The following is an 18,838-nucleotide window of genomic DNA, read 5'->3' on the forward strand; positions in this document are numbered from 1 at the left end:
TGCATGTATAACTTTGTTAGATGGTAAGTGTTGCATTTTAAAATTGTAGTTGAGCAAAATCATGCTCCATCGCAGCAGTCTATATGGGTAGAAACGCCTTTTTTAACTAAAAATCGACAATAATGGTTTATGGTCCGTTTGCAAGACAAATGATATTCTATGGATGAATTTATGAAATTTTTTCATAGCGTACACAATTGCCAGATCTTCTTTCTTAACCTGACTAATTTCTTTCTGCGGGTAATAAAACCCTTAAGGCGTGGGCAATTGGTTAAGTAGACCCCTCATCTAATCTATGTAGAAGAACGGTTGCTAATCCGTATTCGTTCGCATCTGGTGCTACAATTAACTCTTTCTTCGGATCATAATGTGCCAAAGCTAGATCTGATAACAAACATTTTTTTTTATTTTTGGAATGCTTTCTCGCATTCTTTTGTCCAGTGCCATTTTTTTATATTTTTCTTCGATAATTCATTCAACGGTGCTCTTAATTTATGCATACTTGGGATATAAGGATTATATTACTTCGCTATACCCAAGAATGACTATGATTTTACTACATTGTCCGGTCTAGGCATGTCTCTAATTGCTTCTTTCCTATTTGGGCTCTAGTCCCGGAGTTAACCTCGCGTGCTCGATGGAAAACAAAACACTCTTTTCATTCTGTAATCTTTCGCTTGTCTTTTATTAATACATGTCTTGACTTAGACCGTTGCTCTGTTTTTATTGTGGTTGATGCAGAGCCATAACAATAATAAATGTACATAAACAATCCAAACTGCAACTTCTCTTGATAATATTAAATATATATAGATATTCAGTAAATTTACAGTATATTTACATTTTCTTACTGTATTTTTACTTTTTGTCCCGTTAGTTTGTTTACATATTCATCGCTGTTGGAATCGTGCATGCGTGTGTTTATGTGCGTGTGTTCAATTCAGCGTGCGTTTTTATAGCAAAACACACCTTTGTTGTTAAATTCTTTGCAAAAAAATATAATAAATGTAAATAAACAATGCAATCTGCAACTTCTCTTGAGAAAATTATATATATATCCGTGTGTGTGTGTGTGTGTGTGTGTGTGTGTGTGTGTGTGTGTGTGTGTGTGTGTGTGTGTGTGTGTGTGTGTAATCAGTAAATTTATAGTTTTTTTTTTCATTTATTGTTTTTTTTATTTTTTCCGTTAGTTTCCGGGTCATATTATGCGGGGGATTCATTGTACAGGTCGGCCGATAAAAAAGTGCTTCTTCGATATTGTAGCGAAATCAGACAGCCGAAAAGTTGATTTTTATTTAAAATCGCAATTATAACTACTTACATTTTTTGTCAATTTCAACAATAACCAATGTTATCTACCTAATTGCCACGTCACAATTTGTTAGGTCTTCCATGATTCAACAAAAAAAAAATGATTTCGGCTATGCTTGTTTTGTCACGTGACATTTGTCCTAAAAACATGAGGAATAGCTTAAATTTCTAATTCCTTCGAAAACTATTTCCTTTAATTATTAATTTATACCTAATCGTTTGGCGTGCATTTTGGATATTTTTGTTACTGCGACATGGCAATTCATTAAATACTACTGGTTTCACTTGCACATCAATATTTCTATTAGCACAGTACCGAACAAACAAGAAAATTATATTTGAAAGCAATAGTTACGGGTATTGAAAAGATAAACATAAGAATAATACATTTTGCTTTTTCTGTTTTTTTGTTTGTTTATTTGTTTTGTTTGTTTGTTTTAAGCCACAGCAACGAATGGCCGGTTACAGCTAGTTGTAAATAAAATGTCTGCCCATAATATAAGACAGTTTACAACTCATACAGAAGTTTTATTTAATGGCGTTTTTAAACTTCATCTGGGTGAATCGGCGCCATGCCGTAAGAATAGACAATTCTTACCTTATTTAGATGATCTTTATTGCTCTGCGATCACAACAATATGGTATGCCGATCCCAGGCTTGGAAATCTCTGATCTAAGGATTCGTCCAAACAGATAACATGAAATAGTTACAATCGCGTTTTGACAGACTGTGAACAGAATTTCTGAAACGAATATCAAGTAATCTTGATAAAAGTGCATTTTTGGTGTATTTTAGGAACATTGTGTTTGATTACTCACGCGATTGGTTGGGTTTTACCGCCTTGTTTCCACACCAGTTCCATAAAGTTTGGGTCGCATTTTCCTTCGTTTTGCTCCTTCAGTTTGGGAAGCGGAAGATCGCTTTGAAGAAAAAGATGAAATGTTGTATCCGAACGGTAATTTTTTATCTGAATGCACCTGAAAAATTAGTTTGGAAATTAAAAAAAAATAATGAAAATAATATCCAAAACTATTTTTTTTTTTATTATTTAAACTAATTTTTATTTACAAACAAAATATATAAAAAATATTATTTACCAAATTGCAAATTATTTACGAGCCAAAAGTTCTATTTTATAAACATAAAAAAGTTAGCACAAACATTTACTTTGTAATGGTCTAATTCTAAATAATCTGTTTCATTTTAACTTGGGTGGGGGTATTTTTATGCTCACTATTTTAATAGCTTTCTTCTCAGAATTGCTTGCTTTAGGAATTCCCGCCTTACCTCCTGTACCACTATGCAGAATTTAAACGTAATGCAAAGAAAGATTTCGCTACACTAAACCTTACTTAGGAACGCTATAAATCTGATCCTTAATTCACAGTCTCTCCTCATGTTTAAGTGACAATGTGCCTTTTGGGGGTGAATAAAAAGAGTAAATTAGTGAAATTATAGGAAAACTGTTCTTCGCATTTGTTTAGAAAGGGTGTGCTGTATTTTTATTTTCTTATCATCATTGTATTTTTATTTCCATCATTATATTTTTATCTTTCATTAAATTCTGACATTTTGCTTGCTTTTTTGTTTAAATAAAATTCAATTTGTTAGTATTCCCACGTTAAAAATACCAATATAAAAATCGAATATATTTAATCAATTTAAATTTTAATTCTATCAAATTTATTTTCTGAACAATAAATAATTATTCCAGATATTGATGAAACTTTTTTTACAATAGGTTGTGTCGTGGAACAACAGTGAAAATAAGAATAATCAAGTCGAGGTTCGGTTAAGGAACAAGTGTATTAACAATAATGTACAAAGATAGAAAAGCGTGTGTATCTGCTGGGCACTCAGCTAGCAGTTGAAGTGCAGTCGCATCTCTCTCACCGGTGTTGGAATTACTAGCGCTATTTATAGTGCTAATCGGTGTAAATTCCATTGTTCAAGGAAGGCTGGTATAACCCCCCCTTTTAAAATATCCCATCTGGGATTAATAACGTTTTTGTTTTGGGTTCACCCTAATCAATTCTGTTGATTTCTGTTTTCTGTTTGATCTTCTGTTCTCCGGAGCTATCTCTGGTATGGGCACCTGAAAAGTATAAAAGACTGTGTCCATGATGTCCTCCTCGGGCGATCTGGTCTCCTCACTGTTCGAGTATCTTTTCCGAATTTGGTTAGTGTGAGGTTTGTGCACGAAGTCTGGTCCCTTAATCATGTAGACCATGTTGCCTATTTGTTTCTCAACAATGCCGAACTCCCAGAAAGTCTTATTATTTTTGTGAATCTTGTAGAAGACTCTTTCGCCAACTTTATACCGTTTTTTTTGTTATCAGTTTTTGTTTAGGTTTGGCCTATCCTGGTTTGGTAACAACTTGTGAAAAATCGATCTAACCTTGCGTCCGAATATAACCTCATCAGGTGTCTTCGACATTTCGATGTTTGCATTCGAAGTAACTCTGTAGACTTGTAAAAACTGTTGGATTGATTTATCCGTCGGCGACTTACTAGTTTTTTTCAGAGCTCTCTTGAATGTGTCAACGGATTTCTCTGTTTGTCCATTACTTCTTGGGTTGTATGGTGGAATGGTTATATGCTCGATTAGATGATCCTCGCAAAAATGTTTAAATTCGGAAGACGTAAATTACGTTCCATTGTCTGTAACAATGCAGTCTACTACTCCAAACCTAGCGAATAGTTCATACAGGAAGTTGATAGTTACCTCGGATGTGGGATTCTTACATTTTAATACTTCCGGCCATTTAGATAGGCTGTCTACAACAATGAGATAGTAGAACCCATCTAGCGGTCCTGCAAAATCTAAATGAGTCTTAGACCAAGTTCGGTCCGGTTTTGCCCACGATCCGAATTGAGTCGGAGGAGCTTTCATAGCTAATGCGCATCCCCTACACTCCCTGATTTTTTCTTCTATATCCTTATCCATGTTTGGCCAATAAACGAAAGAGCGCATAAGGCTTTTCATTCTTGATATACCTGGATGTTCTACATGGAATTCCTTGATCATTCTTTTCTATAATGTCGCAGGAATTACGACCCTGTCGCTATATAACAGGACGTTATCGCAAATTGAATAAATTTCTTCATCCAGTTCGTTATTGTTGATCCTTTCTTTCGTGCGTATAATAAATTCGTCCACCTCTGCATTACTCTTAATCTCATCAAGCGTTGCTGGAAGTTCTCTTATTGTGTCACATAACGTATTTTTACTTCAACTTCCGCTTGAATGGCTGCTATTACCATATCCTCCAATGGTTCTGTCTGCTTAGGAATTAACCTCGATAACCCGTCTGCGTGACCAAATTTTTTAGATGGTACATACTCCATTTGAAAATTGTCATTCAGAAGTATGGTACCCCATCTTTGGAGTCTATTCGCTGTATGTTGTGGTAGTCCCTTTTTCGTCCGAAAATCGTTAATAATGGTTTGTGGTCTGTTTGTAATAGAATACCGTGCAGGAAACGATGAAATTTTTTTACCGCGAATATAATGCTTAGCGCCTCTTTTTCAATTTGTGAGTAGTTCTTTTCGGCTGGCAAAAGTGATCGGGATGAATGTGCTATGGATTTCACTTTTCCATCATCCATTTTGTGTAAAATGCATGCTCCTATGCCATAGAAGCTGGCATAGCTTGCAACTATAATTTCACGCTTGGGATGATAATGTGCCAGAAACAAGTCAAACGTTAAAGTCTCTTTAATTTCCCGAAATGCTTCTTCGCACTTTTGCGTCCGGACCCATTTTTGGTCTTTTCTTAACAGTTCATTTAAAGGCGACCTTAGTTTATGCATATTTGACACAAATACATTGAAGTAATTTGCTAAACTTAAGAAACTGTGTAAAGACGCAATATTTTCTGGAGCAGGCATATTCTTTATTGCATTTGATTTATCTGGATCCGGCCTTCTTTCATGTTTATCGATGCTTTGCCCCAAGTATTTTATTTTCTCCATGACAAATGTACATTTTTCCTGTTTTACTTTAAATCCATAATCCTGGATCATTTTGAATACTTGGTTTACATGAGCTTTGTGTTGTTCTTTGCTAGCGCATCATTAACATATCGTCCAGGTACCCTACTGCGAAATCTAACCCATTTAACATAATGTCCATAATTTGCTGAAAAATCGCAGGGGCGACATTGAACTCAAAAGGAAGTCTGTTAAACTTGTACAATCTCTGATGGGTATTAATACATAGCAGCTTTGAACACTCCTCATCGACTGGAACTTGTAAGTACGCGTCACTGAGGTCGATTTTAGAAAAATATTTCCCTCCACTCAGTTTCGCAAATATCTCTTCAGGGCTCGGAAGAGGATAATGGTGATCTTATAATGCCCTATTTAAGCTTGTCGCGAAGTCGGCGCAAACCCGAATCTCCTTACTCTTCTTTTTGATGTAAACCGTTGGTGCAGCCCACTCACTGTAATCAATTTTCTGATGACACCCATGTTTTCGAGTCTTTCTAATTCACCGTCTATCTGTTCTATAGCGGCGTATGGAACATTTCTTTTCTTTCTGAACACTGGCTGTTCATTTACTTTTACGTCAAATTTTGCTACCGCTTTTGTACACCTTCATAAACCGCCTGAAAATACGTCTGGGAAATTCTCTTTTAACTCCCTCTTAAGTTTTTCTGCCTCCATATTCGAATCCTCAAGCTTTTGGCAAAATGAGCTGAAAGGCAGATCCCATAGTCTAAACTTCTCAAACAGATCAGTTCCAAAGAGGTTGTTTGATTTTCGCATGACAAAAATTCTTGCTTTTTCGGCCCTGTTCTGGAAAAAAATCATCCGTCAATATTTCTCCTTTGAAGGTAATTTTTTGCCACTGACGCTTCTCGACGTTTTATGTGATTTAATCATAGTGGGTCTCCCAAGCCTCTTCCATATCTGTACATTAATAATGGAAATGTCAGACCCACTATCAAGCAGTAGCCTTACTTTCTTTTTAAACATTTTGACCTGTACATATTTTCGGATATTTTGTTCCTCAGGTTCAATTTTCGTGAGTTTAATGAATGTCATCCTGCCAGATTTTTTTCTACAATCTGATGCTTTATGGCCTTTCTGGTGGCAGTGGTCACATTGTTTGAATTTGTGGGGACACTCATTGTACCAATGTTTATTTCCACACCTCCAACATAGTCCAGGTGGATCTTTTCCCTGTTTCTTTCTCTGGTTATTTTTTGAAGTCGCATTTTTCTTTTGATGGATCTTTTTAATATGCGACACTCCGCTTTCCTCTATGTTCCGACTGTCTTGTTTCAACGCAATAAATTGTTCAGTCTTCCGCTAAGTTTTGTAGTTTTAAATTCGGTTCGTTTTCGAGTTTATTTAAAACACGACGCCTGATTTCAGCGTTTTTATTTAAGACCAGCTCTTGCACAAATATTAAACATTTACAATTATCTGATGATAATTTCTCCACTTTAAAATCGTCGCAATGCTTGTTCACTATACTTGCATAAGTAGTGTAGTCGACTTCCTCTCTTCTAGTAATATTCATACATTTATATCGCCTATGAAAAAGAGACGTTTTTTTGCAGAAAACAGTTCTGTAAGTAGCGTAACTGTTTCTTGGAAGTTCAACTCACTGGTCTTTTTTGGGAGAATAAAATTCACGAACTTCGCATGCTCGGCTGTTCCCAATTTCCTTAGCAAAAGCCTAACTTTTTTCGCGTCTGACTAGGTACCCCAATCCGATATTAAAATATCCTCATTTCGTCTATAGTACTGGACGAAAGTGACATCGTCTTCTGGATTATAATTGAAATTTTCAATAGCGGCTCACACAGCTGTTTGAGAAAATGCGTTATGATTATCGTCGGCTTTAGTTAACTGTGTCGCCTCCAGAATTTTTTTTTTTTTTTTGTTCCTCCTTTGTTTTTCATCAATATTTCCTCGAAACGTTTTTGTTGTTGAAGCATTTTTTCTTCAAATGCTTATTTAAATCTCTCTTCTCTTTCTACTTGTTGTTGAATTCACTGCTTTTGCAACGCGAGATTTTGCTCTGCCTGGAAGTGGAACAATTCCAACAGTGAATCTTTGAATTTCTCATCCATCATACGAATTCAGTTTACAATTTAGGCTTGTATTAAAGAAATATTATTTAGTAAAAAAAAAATCAAATAAGTTTTCTTTCCCAATTCTTTTGTTGGAAGAACAACAGTTTAGCAGTCCTTTTGTAACTTAATTTTTTGAACGCTATATTTCTAGTCTTACTAGAAACAATCTAGCGAAATAACATCTGTTTAACATTTTTTTATTTGCACGCGTTTTTACGCAGCAAAAATAAAATCCGTCGCTTTGAATATCCGACTAATTCGTATGGGAAACTTTTAGTTTTTTTGGTTTGTTTTTTGTACCATCTTTACCTTTTGCAAAAAAAATGACTTGATTCTTTACGTGTTTGCTAAGCACAAATGACGTACGCGAATAATTATTTTTCACGATCTGTCTCATTTTCTCTTGACAAAGTCAAGTTTGTTTGAGGGTTTTTTTTTGTTGTTGTTTTGTTTGGTTTTTCTCAAATCCCAGATGTTATCGAAATAACGATAAACTTACACGGTATTTGCTAGTTGGTTTTGGACATTTAACTTTGCAGAAGAAAATTCTTACCGTAGGAAAAATAGCTTCTGGTGAAGAAAAAATGAACCCTTTTTCCCTTTCTAAAACACTTGGTGTGTTCCATTATTAAATAATTGACAACATTCGCATTTTTCGCTGTAGATTTTGGTTTTAGTTTTTTTTCCCGTCACCAAATTACTATTGTAGTAATAAATTCGCTGTTAATCCTTGCGTATCCAAATATCTGTTGAAATGACGAAGATGTTCTGTCGTAAAGATTCTACGAATCTTTATTTCAATCACTTTTGGTGATTCTCTGCAGTGGCGGTTGTTTCGATTCCTTATCGCCAATCTGTTGTGTCGTGGAACAACAGTGAAAATAAGAACAATCAAGTCGAGGTTCGGTTAAAGAACAAGCGTATTAATAATAATGTACAAAGCTAGGAAAGCGTGTATATCTGCTGGCCACTCGGCTAGTAGTTGAAGTGCAGTCGCATCTCTCTCACCGGTGTTAGAATTACTAGCGCTATTTATAGTGCTAATCGGTGTAAATTCCTTTGTTCAAGGAAGGCCGGTACAACACAAACTAAAAACAAAATCTTTAAAATTGCTTAAACATTTAATTTACAATTTGAATCTTAAATGTTTTTATCACAAATAATCAAAATAAAGGCTTTTTATATTAAAAAAAAAAACAATAGAAAATGTTCAACTTCAATAGAATTTCATGAATGTGACAAAAAATTGAGAAGAAAAATAAAGGGAGGGGCAAATAACAATTAATAAAATTACCCTCTAATTTTTAAGTATTTCTTAAGTAGAAACAAATTTGCATATAATTTAAGATCAATGTCGAGAAAGAATCTCAATTTGATTTGATGAATACTTTTCTGCAAGTCAACTACTAATCAAAATGGAGAAATATCCAACGTACATTACATTTCAGGAATATAACACCAAACATTTAGTAATAGTTAATTATTAAAAATTGAGTATAAAAATGGAAGGCAAATAATGATTAATTAATAAGATGAGCCTTCCCGAAACCAACGTCTACGTATCAGTAAGTTTCATTGGATGACGTTATTACTTAGCAGATCAAGAGAAGGTTCAAGGAGTTTCCACAAATAATTAAAAACAAAGTATATATGATTTTTTACTTTTAAAAATAATTCAACAATCTGATTACAATTAAAATGATACATACTAAAAAGTAAATAACAAAGATAAGAATTACTAATAAAAATGAGATGATGTTCAACGTCAATAACATTTCAGGAATGTGACAACAAATATTAAATAAATATTTAGGGGTAAAATAAGAGAGGGGGAATATTAATTAATAAAATGACTCTACAATACTTAATTAGTTCTTAACTAGAAAGAAATGCACACATAATTTAAGATTAATGATGAGAATGAGTCCCAACTTGATTATGATAAATGCTTTTGTGAAAAGCTGCAGATCATTTATTTGACAAAGTACGCAGATCGGTTACAGGAGAATGTAAAGTACGCAGATCAATTACAAGAGAATGCAAAGTACACAGATTGGTTACAGGAAAATGTAAAGTCCGCAGATCAATTACAGGAGAATGCAGAGTACGCAGATAAGTTACAGGAGAATGCAAAGTAAGCAGATCACTTACATGAGAATGCAGAGTACCCAGATCAATTACAGGAGAATGCAGCGTACGCTTATCGATTACAGGAGAATGCAAAGTACGCAGATCAATTACAGGAGAATGCAGAGTATGCAGATCACTTACATGAGAATGTAAAGTACGCAGATCTATTACATGAGAATGCAGAGTACGCAGATCACTTACATGAGAATGCAGAGTACGCAGATCACTTACATGAGAATGTAAAGTACGAAGATCAGTTACAGGAGAATGCAAAGTACGCAGATCACTTAGATGAGCATTCAAAGTACGCAGATCAATTACATGAGAATGCAAAGTACGCAGATCAATTACATGAGAATGCAGAGTACGCAGATCACTTACATGAGAATGCAAAGTACGCAGATCAGTTACATGAGAATGCAAAGTACGCAGATCAATCACAGGAGAATGCAAAGTACGCAGATCAATTACATGAGAATGCAAAGTACGCAGATCAATTACATGGGAATGCAGAGTACGCAGATCAATTACATGAGAATGCAGAGTACGCAGATCACTTACATGAGAATGCAAAGTACGCAGATCAATAACATGAGAATGCAAAGTACGCAGATCAATTACATGTGAATGCAGAGTACGCAGATCAATTACATGGGAATGCAGAGTACGCAGATCAATTACATGAGAATGCAGAGTACGCAGATCACTTACATGAGAATGCAAAGTACGCAGATCAATTACATGGGAATGCAGAGTATGCAGATCACTTACATGAGAATGCAGAGTTCGCAGATCAATTACAGGAGAATGCAAAGTACGCAGATCACTTACATGAGAATGCAAAGTACGCAGATCACTTACATGAGAATGCAAAGTACGCAGATCAATTACAGGAGAATGCAAAGTACGCAGATCACTTACATGAGAATGCAAAGTACGAAGATCAGTTACAGGAGAATGCAAAGTACGCAGATCAATTGCATGAGAATGCAGAATACGCAGATCACTCACATGAGAATGCAAAGTACGCAGATCACTTACATGAGAATGCAAAGTACGCAGATCACTTACATGAGAATGCAAAGTACGCAGATCAATTACAGGAGAATGCAAAGTACGCAGATCAATTACAGGAGAATGCAAAGTACGCAGATCACTTACATGAGAATGCAGAGTACGCAGATCAATTACAGGAGAATGCAAAGTACGCAGATCAATTACAGGAGAATGCAAAGTACGCAGATCAATTACAGGAGAATGCAAAGTACGCAGATCACTTACATGAGAATGCAGAGTTCGCAGATAAATTGCATGAGAATGCAGAATACGCAGATCACTTACATGAGAATGCAGAGTACGCAGATCACTTACATGAGAATGCAGAGTACGCAGATCACGTACATGAGAATGCAGAGTACGCAGATCAATTACATGTGAATGCAGAGTACGCAGATCACTTACATGAGAATGCAGAGTACGCAGATCAATTACATGTGAATGCAGAGTACGCAGATCAATTACATGAGAATGCAGAGTACGCAGATCAATTACATGTGAATGCAAAGTACGCAGATCGATTACAGGAGAATGCAAAGTACGCAGATCGATTACAGGAGAATGCAAAGTACGCAGATCGATTACAGGAGAATGCAAAGTACGCAGATCACTTACATGAGAATGCAAAGTACGCAGATCACTTACATGAGAATGCAAAGTACGCAGATTGATTACAGGAGAATGCAAAGTACGAAGATCAGTTACAGGAGAATGCAAAGTACGCAGATCACTTACATGAGAATGCAAAGTACGCAGATCACTTACATGAGAATGCAAAGTACGCAGATCACTTACATGAGAATGCAAAGTACGCAGATCAATTACATGTGAATGCAGAGTACGCAGATCAATTACATGTGAATGCAGAGTACGCAGATCAATTACATGAGAATGCAAAGTACGCAGATCGATTACATGAGAATGCAAAGTACGCAGATCAATTACATGAGAATGCAAAGTACGCAGATCAGTTACATGAGAATGCAAAGTACGCAGATCGATTACATGAGAATGCAAAGTACGCAGATCACTTACATGAGAATGCAAAGTACGCAGATCGATTACAGGAGAATGCAAAGTACGCAGATCACTTACATGAGAATGCAAAGTACGCAGATCACTTACATGAGAATGCAAAGTACGCAGATCACTTACATGAGAATGCAAAGTACGCAGATCACTTACATGAGAATGCAAAGTACGCAGATCACTTACATGAGAATGCAAAGTACGCAGATCAATTACATGAGAATGCAAAGTACGCAGATCACTTACATGAGAATGCAAAGTACGCAGATCGATTACAGGAGAATGCAAAGTACGCAGATCACTTACATGAGAATGCAAAGTACGCAGATCACTTACATGAGAATGCAAAGTACGCAGATCACTTACATGAGAATGCAAAGTACGCAGATCGATTACAGGGGAATGCAAAGTACGCAGATCACTTACATGAGAATGCAGAGTACGCAGATCAATTACATGTGAATGCAGAGTACGCAGATCACTTACATGAGAATGCAAAGTACGAAGATCAGTTACAGGAGAATGCAAAGTACGCAGATCGATTACAGGAGAATGCAAAGTACGCAGATCACTTACATGAGAATGCAAAGTACGAAGATCACTTACATGAGAATGCAAAGTACGCAGATCGATTACAGGAGAATGCTTCTGTGGCCTTAGACGTGACTTAATGACAACGAATAAAGTGTACTTTTAGAATGCTTCGCGTGTCCAATATGGACTTGATGATATTATCTTCTTGAAGATAGCCTCACGTGATTACTTGGTTCTCTTGATTGTTTTAATCCACTTTAAATTTTACGTTTCTGTATTTTTTAGATAAGAAGTGGCTGTTCATATTATTTGAATTCTTCGAACTACTGTTCTCATCTTGAGTGTCATTTTCATAACGTTTCAGTCGATGTAACCTCCGGCTTTCTTGAGTGTACCTTATCGGACACGGGAAGGTTTCTGTCGAATTTAGATGAAATCTTAAACACTGTGATTAGAGTACTGGAAGAAAATCAAAAAAATATATAATTGCAAATTACTTAGGATCTCTATCCAGCCATTGCTGACAGAACGAGAGCATACTACTCCGTAGAGTAAATAAAGAGCCCTGTTCAAAATTCTGTTCATATTCCCGAGTTCGACAAGATACACCTGAAAAAGGTCGACTGAAACGTTGTGAAAATGATACTCAAGATGAGAATAGTAGCCCGATAAATCCAAATAGTATGCACTTTAGATCTATGCCTCCATTGCATCGTTCTTCTCGTGTGATCTTGCCCGACAGAGTGCAATTATCGCTGCGTACGTTCATAGTGTTGTTGCATTTCTTACATTATTTGCCATGTAATTAATTCGAACAGGTTTTTTCTGAGAATGAAAATGTAATTCAACCAGATAATGGTTCTGTAGCTAAAGGATCAGGGGGAGAAGAAACGAAGAATAGATAGGTACTTATATTTAAAATGCATTGCTTAACTGTATTTACATTTTGTAAGACCATTCGTAAAAGCAAATTCGCAGTTCGGTCCGAACTCCAGAATTGCACATTTTACTCTTTCTCTCTCTCTCTCTCTCTCTCTCTCTCTCTCTCTCTCTCTCTCTCTCTCTCTCTCTCTCTTGTCATGTGTGACGTCCTATCTGGTACAAGACATGGTCAACCGTTCGAACTTTGTTGACCAATCCATCTACAGAAAATATAGAAAATGTACTAGCTAATATACCTACTAGCTAACGCGCCCACCTTAAAAAAAAGAATCATTATATATATATTCTTTCACTCATTTATTGAAACAAATCTTTCGGCTTCTTTTCAAATTGACTTTCAAATACAGTGAAATACAAACAAATATACTGACTCTTCTAAAAATCTTTCGAGGCCTTTCATTCGATGGGCGATGCAGCTCGGGTCATATTTGTCCGAGAAATACAAATTTGGGGGCAGATTTGGAGCGTTTCTGAAAAAGAAAATAATATGAATTGGATTTTAAAGAAAATAATTATTACTTATATGAAAATAATTATAATATTTCTGATCATTTGTACGATTAGCTTGTACAACATATACTTAAATATTTTTCGAATTGGTAAAGTGTCGAGAAAAAATAGCTAAAAAAAATGTTAACATTTAGTTCCAATTTTTTGTTGGAAAAATCTTTTGCATTAATCGCTTAATCAACGTCATTGTTTGCTTCAAAGAATTTATGAGAGTCCTAATATTATTTTAAGGATTATCAGTTGTTTACCATGAAACACACACACACACATGCATGCATATTTATATATATATATATATATATATATATATATATATATATATAGTATAATTTTCTAAGAATTAAGAAATAGTAAATGAAATTCATTGCTATCTGATGCTTCAAGTATATATTAAGTTAAGTTTACGATATATTGCAAGTAAGAATTGTTAAATATTATTACCAGGAACAAAAACATTGAAAATAAATTTAACATACTCTTACTTGTTAGGTATTTATTACCTAAGTTATCATCTACAGAAATCATACACTTATGTAAAATACAGTTTTTTTAATTTATTCATTGAATGAGCTTCATTGCAGTTTCTATTTTCATCGATTGAGCTCTCGGGCGCTGCCATTGTATTCCGTAAGCGATCACGAAGATCTACAGTTTCTTGGTTCTGTAGCTTCTCTATGATTATATCTCTTTGGAGTGACATTGCTTGCAAAACATAGTTGTCACTAAAGTAAGGACTTTTTTCTAGAAATTTTATAACCGTCTCCATAGACTTTTCTGCATCATCCTATGATATTGCTTCATCAGAGTGTTCTTGGTTATTTACATTAGGGCCAAGAGAATGGGAGCTGTCGCTATTTTCATCACCATTACTGCCTTCAGGATATTGATCAGTAGTTTCCTCATCTTGTTGCACCCACATTTCGACATCATTTGCATTAAGTGATTTAAGAACAGCGTGGTTGGTCGGTAGCCGTTTGGTTTCAAGAATTTTTTCTAGACCAGATGTATTCTCTGATTCTTTCAGTTCAGGAGCTTTTGATGCTGAGCATAATTTACCCCATGCTTTTGTTAATGTGCTTGTTCGAACTTGATTCAATGCACTTGTGAGATAAAATATGGCATCTTTGATAGTAAAATGGCGCTGAAAATCGCTTATACTCACGGTACTATTTATCATATTCATCATGAAATCATTTCTGTAGAAACATTTTTAGTTCCAAATAATCCCTTGATCCATAGGTTGGATGAGAGAAATCACATTAGGTGGTAAGTAGCACACAAAACTATTCCCGCAAGATGATGCTAGTTCTGACTCAGGAGGATGTGCTCTACAATTGTCCAACAGAAGCAAGCACTTTTTTTTTTTTTTACATTTTCACCCAAAAAAAAAGGCACATTGCCACTTTGGTGTTGGGGGCTACTATCAGGGGCAGCAACTACTGGGACACTATGGTTGGATTTGGGCAGCAAGATGTCGGTTCACGTTACACTTGAACTTCTGCATGTCAGTACAGTTAGGGAAGCAGGGACCTGGAATGGAATTCCAGAGTCTAGCGGTTCTGGGGAAAAAACTACTGGAGTAGAAAGATCTTTTACATCTAGGGATCTCTACTGTGTGAGGTGGGATTTAGCTGCCTGTCGGGTTTGTCGAGGGTGTCTACGTCGTGGGGGCACAAGTCTCTGCAGTTCGTCAGAGCATTCACCATTAAAATACTTGTAGAAAAGGCAGAGGGATGCAACATTTCGTCGATGGGATAGAGGCTGGAGCTTAGATGCCAGTTCAACAATACTCCATACATGGGCGGCCTTATAGAGGTACAGGATGCTTTCAGGTGCCAGTAGTTTTCTAGCACGGTAGAGAGAGCCTACCTTTTTCGCAGCGGCCCTGGCAATGTTTTCAATATAATTGTTCCAACTCATGTTTCCTGTAAACGTTAGGCCAAGCAGTTTGAAAGATGTACTCTCAGATAAAGAGTCACTGGCCATTGTAATTGGTGGCAGAGAAGGATTCTTTTAATTATTGAAGGAAACCAGTTTAGTCTTGGCAGCATTGAATGTGACCATCCATTTATGTCCCCATTCCACTACAGATTGGAGGTCATCCTCTAGTGTTTTTACCATTTCTTTAGTTATGTGTTAATTTGTTTTCCTGTCATGCCTGTTATAGAGCGTGGTGTCATCAGCATATATACCCATCTCAGAGGCAGTTTTGTCGGAGAGGTCATTAATAAATATTAGGAACAATAGAGGTCCACGGATAGAACCCTGAGGCACTCCCGCATTTATATCACAGTTTAGATGTTCGACCGTCGAGGACAACCTGGATTTTTCTCTTATCTTTAATCAGGTTTTATCTCTTATCTTTAATCAGGTTTACCTAATTCAAGAAAACGCCTCTGGACAACTGGCACAAATTCTTGCAAAAACCATTTTTTAAACAACTGCTGATTCATCCATCCATTTCGTGAAGAATAATAGAATATTGGCAAAGGCGAAACTCCTTTCAATGCTCGGGGACACTTTGATTTGCCGATGACAAGAAGCTTAAGTTTATGAGTTCCAGAAGCATTAGCGCATACCATCACTGTTAGTTTTCTTCTTTTATTTTCTGCTCCTCGGATCCGGCTAATGTTTTTGTAGGTAAGCACTTCCAATTTACGCCACTTTCATCAGCGTTGTAAACATCCTCTGGTGTTAAATCATAATCGGCAATTATCGTCTTGAATTTGTCACAATAATTTGATGCTGCATGTGTATCAGCAGACCGTTGTTCGCCTGACATTGTTAATTGTCTTATACCATGTCTACTCTTAAAGCTCTTAAGCCAGCCTTCACTGAATTTCATATCACATTCAACTCTTCCTTAAGAGAATTTGCTTTAGCAATTAACATGGGCCCAGATATTGCTACACCTTCATTCCGTTTTGCTACAAATCACTCATGCAATATTCGATCGAATTCAACTTGCTTTGATCTGCGAAGCCTCCTTCTTTTGACATGTCTTTTATTTGGAGAGAAAGGAGCAGCCTTCAATATTTCTTCCTTTTTCTTTTTGATGTAAAACAGTGCACTTCTTCCAATCTTATCATCCCTCAATATAACGCTATTTTCAACTCCAGTATCTAATTTTCCTATAATTTGACGCTTTTCGAATAAAGTCAGTGTCACTTGTTTTCTTTTGGAGTTGCAAGCCATTGTGATGGGTTGTTTTACACTATTTTAAATATAGCAATCTGAAAAACAATTTACAGTTAGTGTAAATTAATTATCAATAGCTAATCTACATTAATTACATAGTACCAATATTAACATTTCTGTGCAATATCTGATTAAACCATGTAAACAGTTTTACTGCAACTCCGCATCAAATATACTAATACAATTTCAATGACGAGACAGTTCAAGTTTAGAGAAAGTCCAGGTTTAGAAGAAGTCCAAATGAGAGGAAGTCCAACTTTAAAGGAAGTTCAAATTAAAGGAGTTTTTCTTCATAACTTTAATTAGGGTTCAAGATTTTTACCTAAAATTTGGTCAGTATATCCCTATTACTATTCTAACTAATATTTTGGGTATTAATTACAAAATTAAAGTTTAGAAAGTTTATATTAAAGGAAAAAATAAATCAACTAATGCAAAAGTATTGGATACATTACTGTAATATTTGGTTGCATAACCTTTATTGCGTTCAACAGCTTCCAATCGCTTTCTATAGTTGCACACATGTTTTTTTTACAAAGATATGCAGGTATTTTGCGCCATTCTTCTTTGCAGAACTGTTCTAGTTGTTGACTATTTTGTGGATTCCTCTTGTGAACATTGATATTCAATATTTTCCACAAATTTTCAATTGGGTGGAGGGCTGGAGAGAGACTGGGGCAAATAAGAACGTCAATTCCGTTATTTCTAAGCCATTCTTTGTGTTAGTTTGGCATTATGCTTGGGATCATTGTCCTGCTGAAACACGAAATTACTATTATGTCTCAACAAATCAGCAGATTTCTGGAGGTTTTTCTCCAAAATCTCCCTGTACATACGTCAAATCATTTACCATTTATGATTTCTAGTTCACCAGCACCTTTAGATGAAAAACACCCCCATACTATAATCGAACCACCGCCAAACTTTACCGTAGGAATGGTATTCTTTTTGTTAGAGGCGGTGCCATTTTTATGCCATACGTGTGTTGCTGTGTTTTTTCCAAAGATTTCGATTTTCTTTTCGTCTGACCAGATTACCTTGTTCCAAAGTTCTTGGAATTGTTCCCCATATGTTTTAACATAATTCAAACGTGATCTGACATGTTTAAGCTTCAATAATAGAACTTTTCTTGCGGACCTTGATACAAAACCTGCACGATTTAGAACTCTACTGATTGTATCCTTGCTCACATTGATCCCAGCTTCTCTGAGGTCGGTTTGAATTTCACCACAAGTAAGAAAAGGGTTTGTTTTGTATCTTTCTGCTTACCCTCCTTGATTTTTTTCGTTTAATTTCCTTGTCCAATCACATCTTGGAAGATTTGCAACAGCTTCACCAGGAGTTTTAAACTTTCTAATAACGTTTCCAACTGTACTAAGTAGTAGATTAAGTTCCCTTGATATTATTCAATACCCTTTTCCTTCTTTGTGCTTATCAATGATTTTTCGACGAATGTCTACTGACAACTTTTAGTTTTGGGAATTTTTATAAATGAACTGGTTGACGAGTGAGCCCGAATTGGAAAAATTTTATAAAATTATTTTAATATAAAGCTATTTTATTGGTTAGTGATAACTCGTTTGCATTATTGCAACACGCTAAGAAAAAGTAATTTAAATTTATTTCAGAAAAAGAATTTTTTTAAGTGTATCCAATACTTTTGCGTTTGTTAATTCATATTTTTCCTTAAATATAAACTTTCTAAACTTTGATATTGTAATTACTACTCCTAATATAATTTAGAACAGTAATAGGAATATACTGACCAAATTTTAAGTAAAATCTTGAACCCTAATTAAAGTTATGAAGAAAAATGTAATATATCCAATGCTTTTGCGTGGTAGTATATATATATATATATATATATATATATATATATATATATATATATATATATATACTACCATGAAAAACTAGTGTCTATAGATATAAAAATTGAGCCCTATTTAGGGAATTAAGAAAAAACGGTCAACATTAGCGAAAACGCATCATTCAAACTTCCTGTTGTTGAATACTTTGACTGCCTATCCTAAACGCCC

The 18,838-nt window shown here is 35.5% G+C and overlaps 1 protein-coding gene across 1 annotated transcript in view; it reads right to left on the reverse strand.

Moving 5' to 3' along the window:
- Positions 1–18,838, reverse strand: part of LOC145284928 (sorting nexin-10A-like) — a 101,835-nt gene that overhangs the window by 44,322 nt on the left and 38,675 nt on the right. Inside the window, exons 4-5 of the mRNA XM_080134022.1 lie at positions 13,463–13,561; positions 2,131–2,289 (exon numbers count right to left, since the gene is read on the reverse strand). Of these exons, the coding sequence (XP_079990148.1) occupies positions 2,131–2,289; positions 13,463–13,561 (258 nt within the window). The remainder of the gene's footprint in view (positions 1–2,130; positions 2,290–13,462; positions 13,562–18,838) is intronic.

This window comes from Euprymna scolopes, chromosome 9 (assembly GCF_053919585.1).
Source record: "Euprymna scolopes isolate OS-2025 chromosome 9, ASM5391958v1, whole genome shotgun sequence".
Lineage (NCBI taxonomy): Eukaryota > Metazoa > Mollusca > Cephalopoda > Sepiida > Sepiolidae > Euprymna > Euprymna scolopes.